Consider the following 25,385-nt stretch of genomic DNA (forward strand, 5'->3'; position numbering starts at 1 on the left):
TGGAGTGGTAACAGTGGAAGCTTCAGCTAGGGAATTGGCTTCTTTCTTAACAAAAGAGCTACAGGCACTTTTAGTCTACATAGATAGATAACAATACGGTCAGAGCATCGACACTCATCTCACAGACCCTCCTTTTCCTTTATCCAGGCTTGGACTGGCATGAGATCCCCTCAGGATTCCATGGTGGATTTTTGCCTTGCTTCCTGGAAAATCAGAATTAACTTACATCAGATTATTCAGTGCCTTAAAGGGCTTTTGTTCATCATTAGATCCAAAAACATTAATGATCAACTTCGAGAAAGCAACTATCGACTTTTTTTCTAACATATTTACATCAACAACTATAACAGGTTGTTTATTTCATATGGCACAAAATCTTTATCGCAGAATTGTTGCCATTGGTTTGAAGTTACACTATCAAACAGGTGCTGAATTCAACATGAAAATGAAATGCTTCACAGCATTAGCATTTCTTCCAATGAGTGATGTTACTAATGGATATGTTGAATTGACGATCCACAGCAAAAAGTTATTTATGCAACATCTCTTTTAATTTGCACAATTTTTAAATGATTTCATTATGTTATGTATGACTGACATTCACCTTAATAAAGAATTGCCTTTTTGATGAATTTATAATATCCTTTATCATCCATTAATTATTTACTAAAATTAATGCAAAATGTCTTATGGCATAAATGTTTACAGGAAATTTTTCCTATAACCATATTTATAAAACGTCGCTGGACATGATCATTATGCACTTCAAAGATTTAGACATATTACGGCCTGCTGGTCTCAGAAGTCATTGGCAAATCTATTCAATGGATGACTTAGTAATTCTCCTGATAGTTTATAATAAAGAACTTGATTGGGTAGTCTCTCTGTTTGCATTCTTTTAACACACCTCATACCAGTGGAGCACTCAGGATTTAATCTTGGAGGGAGCCGAGCACTCAGGATTTAACCTTTGGGGGGGGAGAGATGACTAGACGTTTTGCGAATACACACTACACATCGCATACGACCTATAACTGAGCATCTGCAGTGATCGCTAATTCATAAGTAGCACACAACATAAATAAAAAAAAAAGAATTTTAATTAGGAAAAGATTTTCGGAAATTTTTCTAGTGTTTTTTTCCTTTTCTTTGGGGGGTGCCTGGCCCCCTTGTTCCCCCCTCTGGGTGCACCACTGCTTCATAGAGTTGTATTTATATTTCATTATTTTCTTTATTATTGGTTCTTGGTTTAATTCTTTATTTCTTTTATGATCAACCTATATATATTCTGCACTTTTCCTTATAAATTTCATTTCAGCTGCTCTTAATCTTTATTAATAATGCTATTTTAATTAATGCTAAATTAATGTTATTAACTTTCATCTTTTTCATTTGTCTGATCACAGCATCTGTTTCCATCTTTAATATTTTGGCGATCTCAATGTTATCAAAGTTTATTATTATAATTTTCAGTGTTAGCTTTTGCAAAAATTTGTTTGAAATGGTCGGCCTAAATTTCAGAAATTTTATCTTCACCAATTATATAATATTTTTAGTAGTAAAAATCAGCTAATGCCTTTTTATTCCCGTATACGGGAGTAGGCGAGGCCATTAGCCCTATCTAACTTTTTGGAGACTGAGTGGGCAGTTCAATCTCCACTGGTACCAATCAGAGATAGATGGACCAAGGCTATCACTAATTAAGTGGTACACAGTGAAGAGAGACGGCTCAAATGTGCCGCCATCTCGTGGTCCCTAACCCTAACACAGTATATTTAATGTCTGAAATATGTGGGTTCTAGGGTCGATTTTCTTGAGTTTATGGGACGAAAAACCCGAGTCTCCGGGAGGAAAAACCCGCTTGCCCATGCCAGAGATCGACTAACTCGGGAACCGGTCGAAAAAAGGCTTAGAAAAATTTCCTCTAGTCGCTGACTAGACTCGAAACCAAGTCTTCTTTCGTGCGGCCAAGCGCCGTGGTGTGCAAACGCCACATCCACTGAGCTACACAGGCTCTTATTTTTAGTAGTATAGGTTTGTATTTTTTTAAAATTATTTTATTATACTATATATTATTAATTTTGTATTATGATAAATATTTGAAACATCTGCTTTTTGATTTATCCAATGTGATTTTGCTTCTTTACATTTAGATGAGATTTTATTTAACTTGCTGGTGGTTCCTGGTAATTCAGCTGTGCTCTGAGTAGTAAGTTTTTCTTTTCTTCTTCTATTGATGCCACAAGTCTATTATTACAGAAAACATAGCCACCTAATAAGTGTTTACTATTTTTTTGGATCTATTGCATACATTTCATCCTCCATACGAAACTAGTTAATATATCTTTTGCTGGAAAAACTTTATAAAATGTTCTACTTTTGGGAGATCTCCTATGCATTTCCTTGTTTACTGTTTGGTCTTCCAGATGTTTATATTTGTGATGTAAGGAACACTGAGATTTAAAGAGTGGTTCCAGAGTAAAATCAACTGAAAAAACATTTCATTTGAATTTAAGCAAATATTAACTTTTATTACATCATCAAATTCCTGATATGTACCCTCAGGGGGGTGTACAGGAAAATTATGATAGTACTACATGAGAAAGGTATGCCATTTAGTAACTTCTGATCAATTTTTCTACCAGTTCATTTTTCTCTCTCAAGATACCAATATTATCAGATCTTATATTTCTGCCTTAAGGAGTGCTTAAGGGTCAAAGCTGTATAACTGAGAGGAGACCTCCACATAGCCTTTAAAGGAATGCAGAGAACCGACCAGGGCTTCTGACATAATGTCCAATCCTCACCTTCTCGTGGTGCACCCTGTTGGGTATCTAATCTGGATACTGAACAAAGTCTTGAGCAGGATAAAACTGAATTCCATATTGACAAGAACAACATGAAAGAAAGTTTCAAAGCAAATAAAAGTTAAACAGCTCTCAGATGTGAACTGTAGACTAAAATATACATGAAGAAAAAATGAAAGAGTTTGAGAACAGGAACCAAACCTTGGAGATTCGGTGGCAGGCCTTGAAGAAAACCCCGATTGATTCAGCCACAGGGGCATGTGGTGAGGTTGTCTGCAAGGATAGAAAAATCAGAACTCCATGGTGGACACAGGAAGTTAAAGAGGTAGTGAAGGAAAAGAAGAAAGCATATCAAAAGTAACTGCAAATAAGTCAGCTTTTGCTCTTAGAGAATACAGAGACAAATGTAAGAAAGCTAAACACTGTGTACAACCAGCTAAACAAAAGTCATGGGAGGACTTTAGCAAGAACATAAAAAATAAATATCAAGAAAGTGGTAAGATATTCTGGAGGTTGTTGAAGAAGCTTAGAAATGGAGGAAAAAGTGCTGTAAAAGGAGTTAGAGAATAGAGGTGATATGAAAACAGGGGGGAAAGATAAAAGATAAAAGTTAGAATTGAAGGAAGTACAGGAAGATGGTTTAATGTTAAATCTGGTGTGAGACAAGGATGTACATTATCCCCTCTGTTATTCATTATCTATATGGATCACATAATGAAGGAATGTGGTATTAAACATGATATCAAAATTGGAGATGTTAATGTCAGCTCTTTGCTTTATGCGGATGATGTTATACTTCTAAATAAATCCGCTACAAGTCTGCAAGATTCTCTGACTAAATTGAATAACTGTTGTAATAGATATGGTATGATGGTCAGCATTAAAAAGACAAAGACAATGAAAATAGGTAGAATTGTTGAAAATGTCAACTGTGTTGTGAATGGGGAACCTGTGGAAGAAGTAAAACATTTTAGCTACTTAGGCATGATTTTTAGTGAAGATGGTAAATTAAATATGGAAATAGACAACAGAATTAAAAAAGCTGGTATGGTAGGAAGTCAATTGAATAAATTCATATGAAATAAGAGAGAAATTAGTTGGAACACTAAATTAGCTGTATACAAGACAGTGTTCAAACCAGTTTTAATTTATGGATCTGAGAGCTGGGTTAGAAGTAAAACACTTAACCAAAGACTAGAGACCACAGATATGAGAGTCCTGAGAAAGATAAGAGACATGAACAGGTGGCATCAATGGCAATATTATATTAAAAACGAGGATATTAGGAAAGAACTTGACATTGTCAGCATCCAGGAATGCATTAGCAGAGATAATCTGGTATGGTCACTTAAACAGAATGGACGAGGAAAGATTAGCAAAACAAATGTTCTCTGCCAGTTTGGCAAGAAAACGACCCAGAGGAAGACCAAGGATATAGGTGGATCGATATGGTACAAAGTGCCTTAGACGATAGAAATATAAGATCTGATAATGTTGGAGTCTTGACATGTAACAGACTGATTTGGAGGAAAATTGTAGATAGGAAGTAAGTAATGATGTAAATTTTTCATGTAGTACTATCATATCCTATACTCCCCTTGAGGGTACATGTCAGGAATTTGATGATGATGATATTTCTGTCTTTTAAAGCACTTTTTACTATATCAATCCATCTAAATCTTGGTCTTTTTCTTGCTGATAATAATAATAATTATTATTATTCGAGCCTCTGTGGAGTCAAGAGACTCATCAGTTTAGGTCCTTCATACGAAACACAAGTCTATCATACCACTACTTGAACTCATTGATCGTTCTTGCTCTCAGCACTCTATCAGGCAATGCATTCCATGGTTCAACCACCCTCCACGTAAAGAAACCACTCCTCATCCTCTTGCTCACAGCTTCCTTTTGTAACTTCCAGGAATGGCCTCTTGTTATCGCTCCTTCGGGCTGTTCCACGAAGCGAAAAAACTCCCTAATGCAACCCTGTAACTACCTCTCAACAGTTTAAGTCTCAATCATATCACCTCTCCTTTTCTATCTACCTAACTCTGCAGTCCGATTCCCTGAGCCGATCCTCATAACTAACATTGTACAGTCCTGAAACCATCTTTATCTGCCTCTGTACCCTTTCCACAGTTAATTTATCCCCTTCAAATCCTGGGCATCAAATTTGAGAACAGTCTAAGTGTGGTCTGATCATGGTCTTATACAATGGAACAATAACTCTTTTATCTCTGCAGGTCAGCATTCTTCTTAGTATTGCAGCAATCCTCTGGGTTACCTTCGCCACCTTTGAAATATGCTCCCTGAATTTCAGTTTTCTATCAATCATCAACCCCAGATCTCTTGTCTCCCCTACTTCCTCCAGTACGGCTCCTGCAATCAACGTATCCCAAACTTCAAGACTTCTCATTTTGCTGCATTGCACAAATTATGTGGCACCCTGTCAAATGCCTTTGCAAAATCCAAAAAAATAGAAGTACATATATGTCTTTCCACCTCATCAACTGCTCTTGTCACTTTATTATAAAAGGCAATCATATTAGTAAAGCAAGAGTGAGCCCTGAACAAATCCATGTTGACGCTCAGAGATAACATTACCCTCATCTGCCAAATGCTGTATGTGGTCTCTCACTAATTTCTCCAAGATTAATGAAACACAAACTGGCATATAATTAGATACTTCCAGTTTCTTACTGCCCTTATAAACATTTGTTTTGCTAATCTTTCCTCTCCCATTCTGTTCAAATGACCATACCACTTGAGATTAGCTCTACTAACACATTCCTGAATGCTAACAATAGCAAAGTCTTTCCTAATATCATTTTTAATGTGATACTGCCATTGATGCCATCTGTTCACTCCACTAATGATTTTCAGAACTCTCATATCAGAGATCTCCAGTATTTCATTAAGTGTTTTTTTTTTTTCTAACCCAGTTCTAAGACTCCATAAATTAAAATTGGTTTCAACACTATCTTGTATACAGCTAATTTAGTGTTTTGACTAATTTCTTTCTTATTCCATATGAATTTATTCAACTGACTTCCTATCATACCAGATTTACTAATTCTGTTGTCTATTTCCATATTTAATTTATCATCTTCACTAAAAATTGTGCCTAAATAGCTGAAATGTTTTACTTGTTCTATAGGTTCATCATTCAGGATACAGTTGATGTTTTCAATGTTTCAGTCTATTTTCAGGGATACAGTCCTAAAAGAAATAGTGCCAGGGCTCTACCTTGGAAACAAAAATCAAGAGCATGAAGTGCAGCATTATTATTATTATTGTGACAGCCACATGGCAGAGAGATTGCCTTGTTTTCTGAAATGAAAATGCAAGAGTGGCAAGCTGCTATTTTTTTATAAGTTTCATTATTATAATTCTTATAATTTATTATAATGAAGTAATTTTTATAGTTTTAAAAAAGTACCAGGATGTCGCCCTGGCCCGACTACACCCCCTGCCTATTTTTTCTTCTAACGATATTCAAACTATAATATTGTGACTGGAATATCCACACATAGTATTGTTAGTATAAAGTGATATTGACTTCAAAAACAAATAGGACATATCTTCCACATTTATGTGACTAAAAGGGATAGGAGGCAATGAAACAAAACATCTTAAATTTCAGGGATACCACTGTTCATCCACAAATAATGGGCTGGTGTATATCCAACCACCCAAGTAGGAACAGGTATGCACTTCATCCTTGTAATCTATAGTCATTTTCTGTCAGATATCGTTTCACAAAAACTGCCACTTTTTATATGTGAAGATCCTGGTACGATATTCACACATAAAAAGTGCCTGGCGATTATCAAAAATGGTCTACAATTCAAAGCATCCAACCATGTCAGCAGATGAAGTACAGTAGCTGATGACCTCATGGAGTTTCACTCCTGTCAGCTATAAGCAAGAAGTTATGGGATGTCGGTGGTACAAAAAAAACACTGTATATATCTGAGAAGTGGAAAAAAGTTATCTGCTGTGATGAGACTATGCTCACTGTATTAAGAGTATTTTTTGGTCTAAAGTTAATGTTTACACAACAATAAACAGTGGTTGTGATGGCATTCATAGTTTGATAGCAAATAACTGAAGATTTATAACACTAAGCAAGGATTATAAATAAATTATATATATTACAGACAATCATACAATGTTAGGATTTAGGTCCATGCAGTGGTATGCCATACTCTCACTCTTGAAAGTCTTGGTATATTGAATACCTGATCTCACTATTAGCAAAGGAAGAATGATAGAACCTAGTTGCAGAGTAAAGGTGTTAGAGGATTTATTATTTAAACAAAATAACTGTATTAAAGCCTTCACAGCATCACACCTTTCTAAATTGATTTCATGCTTCTTGTTGAAATCAGGATCTTTATACGAGATTGCCCACTTCTTAAGAAAGAAACACATGAAATCTTGATGTTCTTGAATCTGGTTTCGGGGATTTATCAATCTGATTAACATCAAGAAAAGTGCATATAAGACAACTGAAAAACCAGTGCAGTTAAGTTATCTTTAGTGGAGTGTAGAAATTATGGTATATTTTTAAAGATTTGAAAACAGTGTTTCAAGAGTTGCTCAAGAAAAACATTGTTTACCTCCTTAGTATTTATAAGATATTTATAAAAAATTGACATTTATTGTCCTTCCTTTTTATGTTTTGAAGTTCTGTTTAATCAGAGCATCTGAAAAATTATGAATTGATGTTTCCCAATGAGAAAGAAAAATTCGACAAATATAATAACTCAGTCTTTTTTTATTTTATAACTATTATTTACAAATGAAAATATGTTCACAAGTCAAAAGCATATCTCCGAGGTATATGTTTTAGCTCTTCAGTTTTTAAACCTTCTTCTTCAAGTGTTTTCACAAATAACTGTACCTAGTGAAAAAACATTCAAAACATAAGAAAGGCAGATTATTTATAAGTTCATTAACACATTATCTTATAGTTAACTAGTTCCATTAAGTTGTAAGAAAGAAGCACTACTATTAACAGCTGACTATAGAATCTAATGACCAGTGACTACATTTATAAAAAAGTTAATTTTTATAGATAAAAATGTGTGAAACTATTAATAGTAAGATTTTTGTGAGTTGTATCACTTGTATATTTTTTAAGAATACAGTCTATGCATTTGGTAGTGTTTTTTTGACAGATCACAGCAGTATATGAACTGACCACTGAACAGTATATGAAGTACAAGATAATATAATCAAAGATGAAATACAAAAATGATTGAAGCTGTAAGGCAGAAAGAATTCTAATATCTCACTAACATTTTATTCAGCAAGGTCGAGCACGTGCTAAATTTGGTGCACCTGAGTACTATGAATGTGGAACAAGACACCTGATCTTAAAAAGGGCAATCACTACACTTCTATACTTAATGACATCAAGACAGCCTTAGCATCCATAATTAAACTATCATCATTATCATCTACAAACCACATACCCTCTAAAGAATAAACCAATGGTATGCGCAAGATCTAACTCTTATGGGATGAGTGATGCAGGACAAACAATAGTCAAGAGAAATACATCAGTGGGAATGTGAAAGTATGTAGAATATGCCAGCAGATAAATTAGGACTGAGTTAGTTTTGATGTTACAAAAGCAATTAAGTCAACTGCAACATGAAAATTTTAAGCTACATATATATGCAGTCATATTCCATTACTATAACAGATACAGGAATACAATAATTCCTGCATCAGTTAGTTATGGATGAGTTCACCAACAAAGTCACCATCATATGTATTTGTGGTTTAAGCAGCAAAAAAACTTCATTCACAATGTACGTGGTTCAAACAAAAACACAATCAGTGATGTGCATCCTTACTTATTCATCCCAGCTTCCTATTACTAAATGAACCTCAACTAGCAGCTACAACTAATGTCAAAATTGACCAAAAATATGGTATTTGAGCATTCATTCAGTCCAACATTTCGTTCCAGAAAATGCCACATTAAAAATCATCTCTTTCTCTTTTCTCTCTCTAATTTTCAGCATTTCAATTTTCTTATTTTTATTCCTTTGCTCTCTCCCTCATTCTGCCATTTTTCAAATCCTGAAAATCACTCTGAGTTATCTTCAAAGGATTTTTTCTGTAACCAAACTATTTAGTCACTATTATATACAACTTTAAACAGCTTTCCTTTTCCAATTCCAATGACAAGTTCAAATATATACCCAAGTATGTTGTAATGACTTACCACAAATTATCCATTCATTTAATTGAATATCACAACTATTACCACTCCATCACTCCCACGACACTCTTGATCTTTCCTTGTTTCTACATATACTTTACTGTAGATGTTGGCTATCAGATGATAGCCAACATCTGTAGTAAAATTTTAGCAAAATCACAGCAATCTAAGTCTAACTTTGAAAGGATCAAATGTAGAAAATCTGCCTCATGTAAAAAAAAAAAAAAAAAAAAAAAAAAAAAAAAAAAAAAAAAAACATTGTGGCCTCTGATCTTTTGCCAAAACAACCTGGCATAAAGACAGTGTATATATTGGAGTAGACATATACACTGTCCCTGTATACTCTTCACTCACATCCTGATGGTACTACAACACTTAATAACAAAGACAACCTTCTAATGTTCTTTTTCTTTAACTTTTGCATATATAACTAAGAGAAATCACCTGCTTAAACCAATACAATGCATGTCTCAACAGTCCCTTTTATCAAAAAAGATATAAAAAAAAATTTTGATGCCTTTCCTCTTACATCCTATCTACATCATAACTGATTCATATAATATGTTGATATCATATGAAATGTGATAAGTGACTGACTGACTGATAACCATCAAAATGTTAACCTACTTATGGTGGACCAGGAAGCTGAGATTTTGCAAGATAGCTTTTAGTACAACTGATGGGAAACATCTGAAAAATCCAAAGTTTTTGGATTTGAAAGCTCACACTAGGTTAACAGTAGTCAGTACCAAACAAAAGTTGCATAAAGTGGAATGTGTATGTGTGAAACAATGCATGATGGATAATGCAAATGTTTCCCTATTTATGTATTTAGTTATGCTTATGGCTACATGAAACTGGTAAGTGAAGAATACAGTCGCAATTGCCAGAAACAAATTATGAAAATCTTAACATATAAAAATTCATTAGATAAAAGGCACAACCAGCTTTCTGAGTCTTTCCTTTTTTTTTTTTTTTTGCTTAAATAAAGCAAAAATAACTTGTCATAATCAAGGCAGGGGCAATTAGCGTCCTACCGTAACAGGTATGACAAGGCAGCATGTTCTCACAACACTTTACAACATAAATGTAGCTTAGAAATATATACACATTAGCACGAGAATAATGTTTAATTTGCCAAATATTTTGGTCTGAATATTACGTACCGAACCATCTTCAGTGGCTACATAGGAATAGTTTAAAAAAACAAAGCGGAATACGAATAATTGATCATTCATACATAGAACACGCCGCATGATGTCATATTGCAAAGTATTAGAAGAGTAAACATTTTTTAAAAAAACATAATTAAAGATATTAATTCAGAAATTCATATAATGATCTTAAATAATATTATACTGATAAAAAAATAAAAAAAATAACGTGTTATCCTGATTAAACTTTCTCAAATTTTTGATATAGATATACAGCCTTTATGATTCAAGTTAGGACGTTGAAGTAAGGCCTCTACACTTTCTTTAAATAAACGTTCAAATTTGTAGCGACATCTGTGTAGGAGGAGAGCCTTGGACCAAAGGATATTGTGGTTTGTTTCTAATCCATGCTGAGCTAATCCAGATTTCTCAGGTTTGTTATGCTGAATTGATCATTGATGCTCTTGAATTCTTTTTTCTATGGAACGTCCAGTTTGTCCAAAGTAAGAAAGATTATAATTACAAGGAACTTGATACACACTAGGTAGAGACAAGGTTGAGCGTTTATCTTTAGATGAAGGAAACTGGGTGGATAATTTGTTAATAGGTGTATAAGTGGCTGTTAGATCATATTTCTTTAGAATTCTCAAAATTGGTTCTAAAATCCCGGAAATGTAAGGAATTGGAACTCGCCGTATTAAATCTTGGTTGTTCTGTGTTGGTTTGTAAGAATTGAAAAGATGTTGTGTACTCTTTTTGGAGAAGTTTAGTTTAGCCATTTAGTTTCATGTGATGTTTGATAGTTGAAAGTTCCTTCTGTAATAAATGAGAAGTTGAACAGTTAGTTTTTGCTCGTCAGATTAAACATTTTGTGACTCCTGTTTTTTGACAAGGGTGATGAGCAGAATCTTTGAGAATATAATGACCTGTGAAAGTTGGTTTTCTGTAAACTGTTGTTGTAAGAATACCAGAAGGTGAACGGATGAGAAGGATGTCTAAAAAGGATAACTTGTTGTCTTTTTCAATTTCCATGGTAAACTTTATACGAGGATGAAAGGAATTGATACTGCTTAAAAAGAAAGCTAAGGAGTCTCTGTCGTGAGGCCACATAGCAAAGATGTCGTCTATATATCTAACCCAAAAGGATGGTTGAAGGAATATAGATGAGAACAGGACTTCTAGATGTTCTAAATAAAAGTTTGCAAGAGCAGGAGAGAGTGGATTAGAAACAAACCACAACATTCTTTGGTCCAAGACTCTCCTGCTACACAGATGTCGCTACAAATTTGAATGTTTATTTAAAGAAAGTGTAGAGGCCTTACTTCAATGTCCTAACTTGAATCATAATGATTGTATAACTATATCAAAAATTTGGGAAAGTTTAATCAGGATAATACATTAATTTTTTTTTTTTTCCCTTATCAGTATAATATTATTTAAGATCATTATATGAATTTCTGAATTAATATCTTTAATTATGTTTTTTTTAAAAAATGTTTAATCTTCTAATACTTAGAACATGCCGCATGATGTCATATCGCTATGTGTTGTAGTTCGTATTCCACTTTGTTTTTTTAAAACTATTCCTATGTAGCCACTGAAGATGGTTCGGTCAGTAATATTCAGACCAAAATATTTGGCAAATTAAACATTATTCTTGTGCTAACGTGTATATATTTCTAATCATTATGTCACAAGTATCGTTAAAAAATCGCATAAATGTAGCTGTATCCTAGATTTAATTAAGGAGTAGTGTCTTGTGTGAGAAAACTTGATCCATTAGAGAGGGCCCATTTCACATTACATCATCTTCTAACATGAGGAGGAGTTCTGTTGATTCCATGACGAGGACTATGAGAATAACGTCTTTGTGGTGAGACAGGACCGTGATCTTCTGTTTCCTCCATAACCACCGCCACATCAACTACAGGTCAAAGTCCAGGCTGGAAAGCCAATTTAAGGCCTCATCTGTCACTTTGTGGATGTCCTGTAAGCCACCACCGTGAAATTGGTGCCTTGGGCAGTCGTACACAATATGAGTAATCGCCTGAGCCACGGGAGAACAATCACAATAAGGGTGATCGGACAGCTCCCATTTATGTAGAAGGTAGCCATATCTGTCTAACTAGTTCTGATCCTGTTTATTGATGAGCAAATCTTCCTAGGAAGATCAAAACCAGGCTGCAGAGCACAAGGATCTTCTACCTGGAAGCCGTTTGTTGGACCAGTGTTCTCTCCATATGTCAGATATTGATGGCAGCACAGCTGAGGAGAGATCGTTCATGGACCAGAGAGGCTTTCTAGATTTGAGGCGTAGACTAGGTGGGTTTATGAGAGTCTGATGTAGGAGCAGGAGTGGATTGCTCACTGCTTTATTAAATTCCTTAATCGAGGCTTGTCTTCTCCATATGGTGGAGCAATGTTAGATAGAACAGGCAGCAGGAGAGAGGGGTGCTTCTCACTGTCCTACTAATTATGCACATGGTAGAGTTCAGCTGGGTGTCTATAATGTTAGTATGTGTACTTCTTTCTCAGACAGGGGCACAATATTGTGCTGCAGAGAATGCAAGAGCTAGTACAGATGACCCTAGGACTTCTGCACCACAACCCCAGGTTGTTCCAGCAAACCTTGAAATGATATTATTTCTGGTTTTAATTTTATTGGAGAGGTTAATGATGTGCCTTTTATAGGTTAGGCTTCTGTCCAGGCTCACCCCAAGTTATTTTGGGTGAGGCTCGTGTTCTACCATTTTTCCACAGAAAGAGAGGTTGAGTTGTCGATTCGCCTCTGCATTGTACAGGTGGAATACTGAGGACACTGTTTTCATTGGATTTGGCTTCACGTACCACTGCTTAAAGTACTCTTCCAGGGTGTTCAGGTCTGCATTCAAGGTTGATTCTAGGTTGGTAAAGGAGGTGGATTGATGTAAGATCGCTAGGTCATCGGCATACATATACTTGCTTGATCTGGTATGAGGTAGATCATGCACATAGATGTTAAAAAGTATAGGGGATAACACAGAGCCCTGAGGAAGACCGTTATGAAGGAATCTAGGCCTGCTCTTTTTTCCGCCAATATGGACCCAGATCTTTCTGTTGGAGAGAATAGAATCAAAAAGTTGTAAAGTTTTTTTATAATATTTCCTAGTTTTAGGAGGCCCCTGATCCAGACAGTGTCATAAGCAGATGTTAGGTCAATGAAAGTGGCTCCAGATTTTTTCTTCTGGAAGCCTGCTTCAATTTGAGTTGTCAGGGCCAGGACCTGGTCACAGCAACTTCTTCCTGGTCTGAAGCCAGCTTGTTCAGTCGTGAGTTCTCTTTTGATGAGTGAAATTCTTTTAAGGAGAATTCTTTCAACGAGCTTAAAGGTGGTGCAAAGCAAGGAGATAGGTCACAGGTTTTTCACATCATTTGGATCTTTCCCTGGTTTGGGCACGGTAATTATTTTGGCTTCCTGCCACAGCTTTGGTGGTTTACCAGTCATGATGATTTCTGAGAAAAGAGCAGCCAGCCATGTTGACCAAGATGTTTTAGGAGCTCAGGGAGTATACCATCCACTCCTGCAGTTTTGCCATTCTTGGTAAGTTTTAAGGCTATTTGTACCTGTTCCCGAGATACTGGGTGTATGAGTTCAGGATTTGTCTGGTGGAAGCTTGTACAGCAATTTTCCTGGTAGAGCTGGGATGAATCTTGGAGGTTTTCAATAAATGGTTAGCCATTTGATCAGGAGTTATCTCTGTTGTTTTGTGTGTTGTTGGCTCTGCTCCACCTAATTTTCTCAGAAGCGACCAGCTTCTCTGACTAGATGTGACAAAATCTAGTTCATTGATGGTTGAGATCCATTTTTCCTTTCTGTTTTTATCCAGGGTTGATATGAGCTCCTTAGCAATAGTTGGATCTTCAGATTCCTCATATTTGGCTAGGAGTTCCTCACTTTCTCTACTCCAACATGGTATATATTGTTTTCTGTAGCCTCTAGGGATAGAGGTTTTTGCTGCAGATTAGAGTAGTTTAACAAATCTAGGATAGCAATTAGGAGTGGGTGGAATTGCTCTAATGGTTTGCTCGATTTGTTTCTGAAATGCAGTCCAGTTGGACCTGCGGAGATTCCATTTAACGATTTGTGTTCCGCTGATGACTGGGATTGATGTTCCTATCTCTATTAATGTAGGACGTATTTATTTATGTATGTATGTATTTATTTATTAATAATATCTTGTGAACTGTTTTTTGTTGTAGCCATAAACCTACTTACACATACACAAGTCAATACATAAAAAGACTCACTCCACCATCCAACACAAAAACTAGGGGTCATCAGCACCCTCAAACATAGAGCATAATTTGCTCTGATGAGCAGGTTCTGAAGAACAAAAACAGTTCACAAGATCCTTCACAATAATGCTACTAAAAAAAAGATTACAAATTGTTTCCCTGAAAAACCGAGAATAGTAATTCAGGTAAGTTTAATACATTATTATCATCATCACACCTTCAGGGAGTCAAAATACTCATCATGGGAGGTATCAGTCACACATACCTCATATTGTATGGCTATGGTAATTTTGTAATATTTCTTATCTTTGGTAGCATTATTGTGAAAGATCTTATGAACTGTTTTTTGTTGTAGTCATAAACCTACTTACACATACACAAGTCAATACATAAAAAGACTCATACCACCATCCAACACAAAAACTAGGGGTCATCAGCACCCTCGAACATAGAGCATAATTTGCTCTGATGAGCAGGTTCTGAAGAATGAAAACAGTTCATAAGATCTTTAATTAGCAATTTCAAGAGTCTGAAAGACCCATCTGCAGCCCACATAGCATCCAGGTATAGAACAGCAGAAGAATAAGATAACAGAAGCCCAACACAAAAAACCTGATCAATGGACAGAACCTAAAGATAACAGGACTATAGATTAGTAACTGATGTAGTTCCACTTTAAATTTTTTTGCAATATTTTAAATTTTACTCTTCCCCCTCACCAGAAGTAAGCTAGTGTAAACAGTTAAAGTAATTATACTATAGATTACTTATGTGTGATGTAGCTTGTGTTTTTTTAGTTCATATACACATATTCTTGGTGATGACCTTCATATGAATGGCAAAAAGTCAAGTGTTATTTTTCTTAGTTGTAAGAAAATTGCTCTGACATGTGTGTTTTTGTCTCCATAATTTCTACACAATGATTGCTGACCACTGTGTAATCCTGAGAGAAAGAATTTACTAAATATATTTGGTCAAAGCTACATAAGCATTATTTCTGTTGAAATGGAAATTCACTAGCAAACCTTCCACTATAATAAATATTCTTTGTGATTTGTACAACATTGCTATAGTGAGAGTTGCTCATATATAATGTAATTTTCAAATTACATAATCTTTTGACTTTGTGTAAAATTTGGTATCAGAAGGTTATGCTAAACTATTAAGTGAGTGAGTAACACTGAAACTGTGCCATGGCAGTAGCTGCTGAAGGCTATGGGCAGAGTGGCTAACACTCCCTCAATTTTTTTATTTCATTTTTATTTTACAGCTGTGTAGACTAACTGATGACTATAGGCCACTTTTATATGCATTGCCATCTCTACATAGCTTCATACAGAAAACAAATGACCAGCTCTACCAGCAGATGCAAGGCAATAATTCAGTTTGTGCACATGAGTATTTCGGTTACCATGTAGTTACACACCTACACAGCTTAGAGGGAACGTGTGTGTGTGTATGGGGAGGAGGGGGACATGCACAGTCTCTAGTTACATTATACAGTCCAGTGTACCTCTGCTGACTGCAGACTGATTTTCATTTCTGAGCATGAGTTCACATCTAAGAAGGTATTGGAAACTGATTGAAAAAATGATGCTAATAACAGTAACTTACAAAATTATTGGTTCATAATCAATAACTTAAAAATGAAATAATGCTTTTTCCACAACAAATGTCAAGTTGCCAAAGAACACACATTGTTAAATGGATCTTTTCTTCTCTGTATTTAGAAAGACATATTACACTGACTGAACTACTTACTCTACAATTTTACCACACTATGAACTCTATAAATTGTGGATTATTTGAATTCCCACTTCAATGCTTGCTTGCTTTCTTTAGTAAGAAATTTGATCACTAATTTGCAACTTACTGATATATATATATATATAAGACAACTTTAAAAATTGTCACCAAGAAAAGGAGCATTTTTTCCATTTCCTTAATCTCGAGTTAACAACATTTTAATTTTACAGAGATAAAGTAACAAAGTATTAAGAGGGAATATAAATTAATATTTCTATTTGATTAAGATGAATTCTAATCTGAGACTTAGCAAGGAAGAGGAAAGAAGGAGAGGGACATTTTATGTAATCACTAAAAAGTTATATAAGAGTATCAACAAAGCTATTACCAGCTTATGTATTATTTATCAACTGTACATTAAAAATTTAATAATGAGATTATGAATTAGCATACTCGGGCTGATTCTTTCTGCTCATCTGGATCATGAAATATGAAATAAATACCACTCTCTAAACATCGCATGGCAAAGACTCTGGCAACATTTTCTGCTGCACTCAAATCATTTGTACTGAAAAAATTAATAACAAAATTATTAATTTATACGCATAAAATCATCAATGTTATTAATAATACTTGTAATGTGCTTTCTTCTGAACTTAAAATCAGTGATTCAAAATAACTAGGAGTTGCCACACTCACATGCTATTTGACAACAGTATTCAGCAGTTATATTATTCAATAAATATCTAACACATCAGTTGCCTGACACAATGATGGTAAAATTTTACTAGGAAAAAAAAAAAAAGAAGGCAGTACACTATGTATGTATAGGACTTTCAAAAACAGTCTTACCATCTATGAGTGTAACTTTATCAGAAATAAGGGAGATGAACAAAAATGACAAATCACAACTGTATTAAATAAATCATATAGTATATGAAGGTGGTCTGAAAAGTTCTCGGCCTAACAATGAAAAAACGAATTTATAATTTCAAAATTACTTTTATTTTTCAACATAATTCCCCTTAAGACTAATATATTTATTCCAGAGATGCACAGGCACTGTTATCCCGTCCCTGTAGTGGTTCTCAGCAAGATCTGCAAATACTCCTCTACAGATGGAATTACCTCTTGATTCGAAGAAAAACGCTGACCAGCGAGGAAGAGTTTTAGTTTTGGGAAGAGACAGAAGTCAGAGGGAGCCAAATCTGGGGAATAGGGTGGATGTTCCAACAATTAATAGTGTAGATCCCTTAATTTTCCCATTGCCAAAACACTAATATTGGCAGGTGCATTGTCCTCATGAAAGATGATTTTTTTTTCTTCTGCAGGGTCTTTTCTCATGAATTTTTTTTGTCTAGTTTAGTTAAAAGATCGGAATAATATTCCCCGGTTATTGTTTTATCCTTTTCAAGATAATTAATAAACAAAATGCCTTTAGCATCCCAAAACACCGATGCCATGACATTTCCTGCTGATGGAACCGACTTTGTCTTCTTTGGTGCTGAACAACCAGCTTCTGTCCAAGGTTTTGACTGCTGTTTGGATTTTGGTGTGTGATGGTGAATCCAAGTCTCATCCATAGTAATAAAACAACCGACAAAATCAGTTTTATTCTTGTTAAAACACTCCAAGCATGTTCAGAGATTTTCATGCAAGTGCATTTTTGATCTGCTGTGAGCAAGCGCAGCACCCACCTTGCACAAAGCTTTTTCATTTGCAATTCTTCATGCAAAATATATCCTACACTTTCTTTTGAAATACCTATAGCCTCAACAGTTTCATGCACTTTAACTCACTGATCATCCAATACCATATCATGCACTTGATCAATGATTTCTGGTGTTGTTACACTTTTCGGATGTCCTTCATGCTGATCTCTTCAAGGCTGGTACAGCCACGTTTAAACTCGGCAGCCCATTTCTTAATTGTTGAAAATGAAGGAGAAGAGTGCCCATAAACTTTTTATGAACTTCGAATGAATTTCTTTTGGCGTTAAGCTTTCTTTTACAAAGAATTTTATAACCACACGATACTCAATTTTATCCATTTCAAGGGATACAGACAATTTTGCTTCAGACAGCTGTAAAAAACAAAGTACTTGATATAATGACTTGCAATTTCACATGGAAGCTTATGACAGATGTACCAACTTAAAAAAAAATATCTTGCCAGTAGTGTTGCCATCTATAGTCGAGGCCGAGTACTTTTCAGACTACCCTCGTAAATAAATAAGTAATCTGTCTAAAATGGGAAAATTACTATCAATCTGAACCAAAATTGGAAGATGTGTTTTAGTAAGAAACTCCTGTATTATATTTCATCAAGTAGGCTAACTACAATGCTATCTACAGGCAAGAACATCCTCATAAGGAAATATGTTTCAATCATCTTTACTTATAGAGAATTTCACATAGCACATGTGTGCGCTCTCTCACACACACACACACACACACACACACATGTATCTATGAATGTTTGTCTGTCTGTCCAATAATTCAAACTTGGCCTTGTAACCAACAAATTCTGCTGTGTCGCATTTCTCTGTGACAAGATTGTAGGCTATGTTTGACCCAAAAATTTTGATCCTTGGAATAGTTTCTGAATTCTCCAAAGGTGGCATACGCTTGAAAGCCACCTCCTGTAATAATCACTGCTCCAAATGGCATTCAATACTCTGAAGTGACTTACTCTTTTCAGTGAATCTCCTATATAAAGATTAAGAAAAATCTACTATGAAAATGATGATCTGATCTCATATCTATATATATATACACACAAACACACATATACAAGATGGTCCATAAGTCACAAAGGGATTTAAATACAAACAACTGTTTTGATTATTAATTAATTAATTAATTTTTTTTTTTTTACGCATTCTAAGAAACATTTGGGAAATTAATCATAGAAAAGTTCACAACCCACAGACAAACCAAAAGCATGCAATTTTATTTTGAAAATCAGCAAAATTTTGCTGAGTGTATAATTTCAAAGATCTGCAATTAATTGGCTGTCGCAATCTCCAGATCTTCAATGGGGTTACCTGAAGGAAAATCTCTGTGCAGAAATTAGGGCACTGTAGCCAAAAACATTAACAGCTCTCATGGAACATGCCATAGAAAGATCCCATCTTTGTGAAGCCAAAAATGGAAGGAATTTGTGATATGGTTTTTCATAACTAATAAAAAAAAATATCATCATCAAATTCCTGCCATGTACCCTCAAGGGAGTGTACAGGATATGATAGTACTACATGAAAAAAATTACATCATTACTGCTTAAGGGTCAAAGCTGTATAAATGAGAGGAGACCTCCACATAGCATTTAAAGGAATGCGGAGAACCGACCAGGGCTTCTGACCTAATGTCCAATCCTCACCTTCTCATGGTGCACCCTGTTGGGTATCTACCTGGATACTGAACGAACGAGGATGGGCTGGCAATTTGGGATTTAGCCGACCAAATTGTATTCTTATTGGTTAAACCAAAATAAAAAATGATAAAAAAATATCTCTTCTGTATTTCATTATATAAAAAAATAATAAAAATAATTAATAAATAAAAATGTTATTAAATTTCTAAATTCTTTCATGACTTATGGGCCACTCTGTGTGTATAATTTTTAGTTTGCAACATTTTTATCCGCCCCCAATTCATGAAGAATAGAAACTTCAAAATATAACGTTATTTACAGTATCACAACATATGTTATATTCAACATCTAATTCTAAAAACGTGTTTTTGTAAATTCATCTGTTTAGTGAACAAATTCACAGGGATAAAAAAAAAAATTATTTAGGTGACATCTGTTTAAATGCCATTAAATAATATTTCCTTAGAACACATGCAATTCACAGAAAAAATATTTTATTGCAAGTATTACAGATGGTGGATGGATTGTGAGAATATAGTGTATCATGCAGAGTGGCCTCATACAATGATTATTGTGACTCCATGGAGATATCGTGTAATAATGAGAAACCACAATAAAGACAGTCAGAAAAGTCACATCTATTTTTCATAAAATCCAAAACATATTGTTAGGTTCAACCAGTTTAACCATGATAGTGATTATAGGTTAGAAGGAGCAAGGGAAAAAACGACATCCCAAGAGTGAAAGATTGAGTCTTCTTCTACTACGTGTTATTCCCACTTCGCATGCAGGGTCCGCGTGTTACTTTAGATGCGACTTCTTGTTAGTACTACTCCCAACCGACCCGTCGCCTGGTCTGCCGCTGGGGGGGGGGGGTTGACTGTAGAGGCATATGTTCATGGGGCCGGTTTGCCTGTTTGTGGGATGAAAAACGCCAGATAAACTGGCGGAAAAAAACCTACTGACCGCACCCAAGACCAGCTAACTTGGCTATGTCTGAGGAAGATCCTCAAATTCCTCCTGTCTACAACGGGAATCGAACCTGGGACACTCCTTCCCCAGGCATATGGTTGCGAAGCGCAAAGCCACTAGGCTAACTGCGCGGTAGTGAAAGATTGAGTCTGCAAATAGTAAATCAAACAGGATATGATCAGGATATCTATTGGGTATGAAAGGATATGAAACAGGATATCTATTAGATCGGGCCACTTACCTCCCTATCAATTACAATCCCACCAACTCTCAAATTAGAAAACTTCACAGGCTCCTTAAGAGAGTCACTTCTTGGCCTGTAGAAGTTACCAACAGATTAAAGCCGTTTAACTCTATACCCCCCCCCCCCCCCCCCCGTATTTACGGACTCCCAAAAATACACAAAGAAAATGTGCCATTACGTCCCATAGTGGATGGCATTGATTCCCCCACATACAAATTAGCTAAACATTTGGCCAAAGAGCTCACACACTATACTGGCAACACACCATCACACATAAAAAACTCAGCCCATTTCAAAGCCAGCATAGAAAACCTTACACTCCAACATACTGACATAATGGTCAGCTTTGATGTGTCCTTTTATTTACAAATGTCCCGCTCAAGGAAACTTTAGAGCTAATCCAAGCTAAATTTTCTCCCGATATCTCAGCCTTATTTCAGTTCACAATGAACTCAGGCTATTTCGTTTGGCAGGGAAAATTCTACAAACAAATAGAGGGGACAGCCATGGGTTCACCACTCTCCCCACCCTTGGCCAATTTCTTTATGGAGACCTCTGAAGAAAAAGCCTTAGCCTCTGCCCCACAAAAACCAACCATATGGCTTCGCTATGTTGATGATGTGTTCGCTATTTGGCCACATGGCTCTGAAACACTTCTCTCCTTCCTAACACACTTAAACAACCAACACCCCAGAATCAAATTCACTCTGGAAAAAGAGGAAAACAACAGCCTCCCTTTCCTAGACACACTAGTCACCCGCCAGCCTAATGGATCCTTGGTTTTCTCAGTTTACAGAAAACCCACCCATACAGGCAGATACATTCACCAACAATCCCACTCCCCCCCCGCCCTCACAACAATATGGAGTAGTGAAAACACTATACAACAGGGCTAAACTAATCTGTTCAAACAACTTGGCCCTAAACACTGAACTAAATCACATCCTCAACACTTTCTCAGCCAATGGCTACCCCCCCCCCCAAAAAAATCCAAAAAATATTAGAACCTACAAACCACAGATCCACTCCCTCCCCCCACAACAAGGATTACTCTAAATCCATCACCATTCCCTACATCCGAGGCACCTCGGAAAAGATTACCAAAATCTTAAAAAAACATGACCTGACCTCCTGTTACAAACCTTACAGAAAATTGGCATCCCTTATCCGCTCCACTAAAGACCAACCACTTCCCCTAGACCTACCTGGTGTTTACCAGGTCCCTTGCAGTTGTAAACTGTCTTACTTTGGCCAAACAGGCAGGACAGCGAATATCAGAATTTCGGAATACAAGGACTACATCCGTTTTCACAAATACGGTCATTCTGGGCTTGTGGACCATGCTCTGGATACACGCCACAGAATACGGTGGAAGAAAGCTACAGTGATACACCGTAGCAAATACAAATTTGAAAGACTCTTTATGGAATCAGCCTCAGCCCTGAGGAATTCTCCAAACCTCAACAAATTTGGGTGTATGCGACTGCCCCAAATTTGGGAGACCTACATCTGCAGACCTTCAGCCCAACGGCCAAGAACACCTACTTAGCCCGCTAGAGGGCACCATCAGGACTGTTAGGAGAACAATAGCTTCATCTCTTCATTCCCAGTTTCTGTGTTGTAGTGCCTACGTACACGTAACTTTTTTGTAAGTTCCTTTAGAAGATGGCAACGTGACGTTGCCGAAATATCGGAAAATATTATATTAAAGTTTAATTTAATTTATATCCTTAACTACGTTGTTCTATTCCTTAAGTGTTTTAATAATGCATAACCAACATATAAGCCTGTCTACGAAAATAGTAAATCATATGGAAAAGTTCAAAAACATAATAGAAGGTAAGTTTATATAAGGAAGTATGAAAGAACCAGATTTATCTGTAAAAATTGAGGAAATAGCTTCAATGATAAGAGAAGTATTAAAGATTTAAGAAAAATCATTTCCATGAAATAAAACATCTAGAGAAAAACTTGGTGTATGACACTTGGCATAATCAAAAAAAAGAAAATTCTTAATTGTTTAAGAAGAATTAAAGATACATATGAGTAGAATTGGAAATAAAGAATATGAATTAGAAATTACATCAGAAAATATAATACTTATTATCATTATTAGTCCATGCAATCTGAAGCTTTTCAATCCATTTCAATCATATGGAACTTTCCATAGACAACTTGTAAACGCGTCTTTTGCACCTTTGTAATAATTTTAGCTTTTGGTTTTTACTTCTTCTTGTAATCTTACATGTGTTATCATGTAATTTTCCTTTCTTTGTACTCTTATGCTTTCTTAAGGTTATCCTATCCCTTATGATATCTTGTCTTATTTATATCCCTTATAATTCCCCACAATTAGTTCTTAATGCTCCTATATGACGTGATGCTGTTAGTGAATTGACCTAAGTACTAGGCAATTCTCAGGTACAGATAGCAATCTCTTATGCTGAAAGGAAACTTAGGAAAATTTATTTGATTTGTGATTGGGCCACCTAAGTTCCTAATTAATAAGCATTGGAGATGAGCTATAACACCTATAGCATGGGTGGCCAAACTTTTAGACGTTTGGGCTACTTACCTAGTGAAAATATCTCTGCGGGCGACTATAGATGCGATCGAAAATTGTGGAATATTTTCGAGATTTTTAAAAGTTTATAAAGCAATAAATATATAAAAAAAAAAGAAAATTTATTGTTCATAACTTTATTAAAAATAATAATAAAAATACAAAAAACTAAATAAAATTATACAAACAAAATTGAATATTTTAATTTAATTGGACGATACCTGACATTGCATAGATGCAGCTAAGCGATCATAATCTGGATCATACGAACTTAAAGAAATTCGTAAACACGATTCCAGATGTTGATCACTTGGCTGCGATCTATGCTTTGTCTTAATAACATTCATACATGAGAATGCCAATTTGCACAAATAAGTTGATCCAAAAAATGCGTTAAAATAAGCGGCGATTCTCCAAATATTTGGATATTTACTTTTGTGGATCAACTTCCAAAAACTATTATTTGAAGCAATTGATTTGAGGTGGATATCGCATTTCATATTTATAATTTCTTCTTCCAAATCTACTCTATTTGTGTCAAGAAATTCATTCAATTTTGAAGTTGTATTCTCAACATTAATATTTTCCCTTGAAGGGATATGATAAAAAAAATAGCGATATCATCAAGCTTACCAATTCCTACAAATCTTACCTCAAATTCGTTCATTAAAAGTCTTATGCTTTCTGCATGTTTATTAAAGGTGACGTTTTGTATATCCCTCGACTGGTCGGCCAAATTTTTAAAATGTTTCAATTCGCACCGCTTTAATTGCATTTCAAGCATGTTTAATTTTTCCTTGAATGATTTTAAGGAGCTTAAAGATTGTTTTATTTTTTCCTTGCAATTCTAAGTTTAGGTTATTTAGTTTTTCTGTAATGTCACAGAAAAAGGCGAGGTCAAGCAGCCATTCTTTATCATTTAATTCTGGATGTGAATCATCTCTGTTTATCAAAAACGAATTTATTTCTGGAAGAAGTTCTCTGAATTTTGCTAAAAATGTGGAGTGGCTTAACCATCTTACGTCAGTATGTAACAATAATTCGCTATGCTCACTCTCACATTCTTTTAGCAAAGCCTGAAATTGACAATGCAGCAAGCTATTTGATCTTATTGAATTAACAATTTTGAAACCAACATTCATAACATGATTGAATTTCAGTACTTTTGAACACAAGGCCTGCTGATGGATGATGCAATGATAGTCCACAAAACTTGGTATATCTTCATCGTTTTTACAAAGAGTGATGAAACCGATTTTATTAACTACCGTTGCATGCGCTCCATCCATAGTTATTGACACTAACTTATGAATCTAAAAACTTGTATGTACAATGTAATTCTTAAATAAATCATAGATATCTTGACCTCTTGTTCGTTCTTGAATTGGAATAATGGTTAATAATTCTTCTGTGGCCGACATATCCTCAAAAATCATTCAATTAAAAATACATAATTGTGCAGTACCAGCATAATCAGTAGATTCGTCAAACTGTAGTGACAAAAAATTGCACTTGTTTATGTTTTCATGCAGAATCTCTTCAAGGTTCCGGCTTGTTTCTTTTGCTCTACGCATGATTGTGTTTCATGATAACGATATATTGTTAATAGCAGTTATTATTTCTGATTTATTCTTAAAATTTTGAAACAATATTTCACCAGCTTTGATGAAGGCTTCCTTCCATAATTCTCCATCTTGAAACGGCTTATTACGTTTAATTAAAGTTTCAGCAACTTTGAATGACACAATTATAGCAGCCTTTGCGCCTGTATTGTACTTGACGAAAATATTTTGTTGTGCTGTCAGTAGTGTCTTCATTTGATGTACCTTTGCTTTTCTTAAGGCAGGGCCCTGTGGATAATCTTCTTCGTAGTTTTTATGAACAGTTCGATAGTATCTTTCAACATTTGCTTTTTTTGGTAACGCCACATTAGCGTTGCAAATTATACATACGCATTTGTATTTCATCATAATAAAGAAAAAAATCTTCTTCCCATTCTTTATGATAGTGA

At 35.3% G+C, this 25,385-nt stretch overlaps 1 protein-coding gene across 1 annotated transcript in view; it reads right to left on the reverse strand.

The window, feature by feature from the left end:
- Positions 1-7,567: 7,567 nt before the first annotated feature.
- The window catches only part of mRpL18 (mitochondrial ribosomal protein L18), a 77,935-nt gene continuing 60,117 nt past the window's right edge, over positions 7,568-25,385 (reverse strand). The window contains exons 4-5 of the mRNA XM_090410234.1: positions 16,674-16,788; positions 7,568-7,713 (exon numbers count right to left, since the gene is read on the reverse strand). Coding sequence (XP_090266360.1) covers positions 7,624-7,713; positions 16,674-16,788 — 205 coding nt within the window. The 3' untranslated portion in view covers positions 7,568-7,623. The remainder of the gene's footprint in view (positions 7,714-16,673; positions 16,789-25,385) is intronic.

The sequence above is a fragment of the Typopeltis vanoorti genome, chromosome 20 (genome assembly GCF_054136105.1).
Source record: "Typopeltis vanoorti isolate ZY-2024b chromosome 20, IOZ_Tvanoo_1.0, whole genome shotgun sequence".
Lineage (NCBI taxonomy): Eukaryota > Metazoa > Arthropoda > Arachnida > Uropygi > Thelyphonidae > Typopeltis > Typopeltis vanoorti.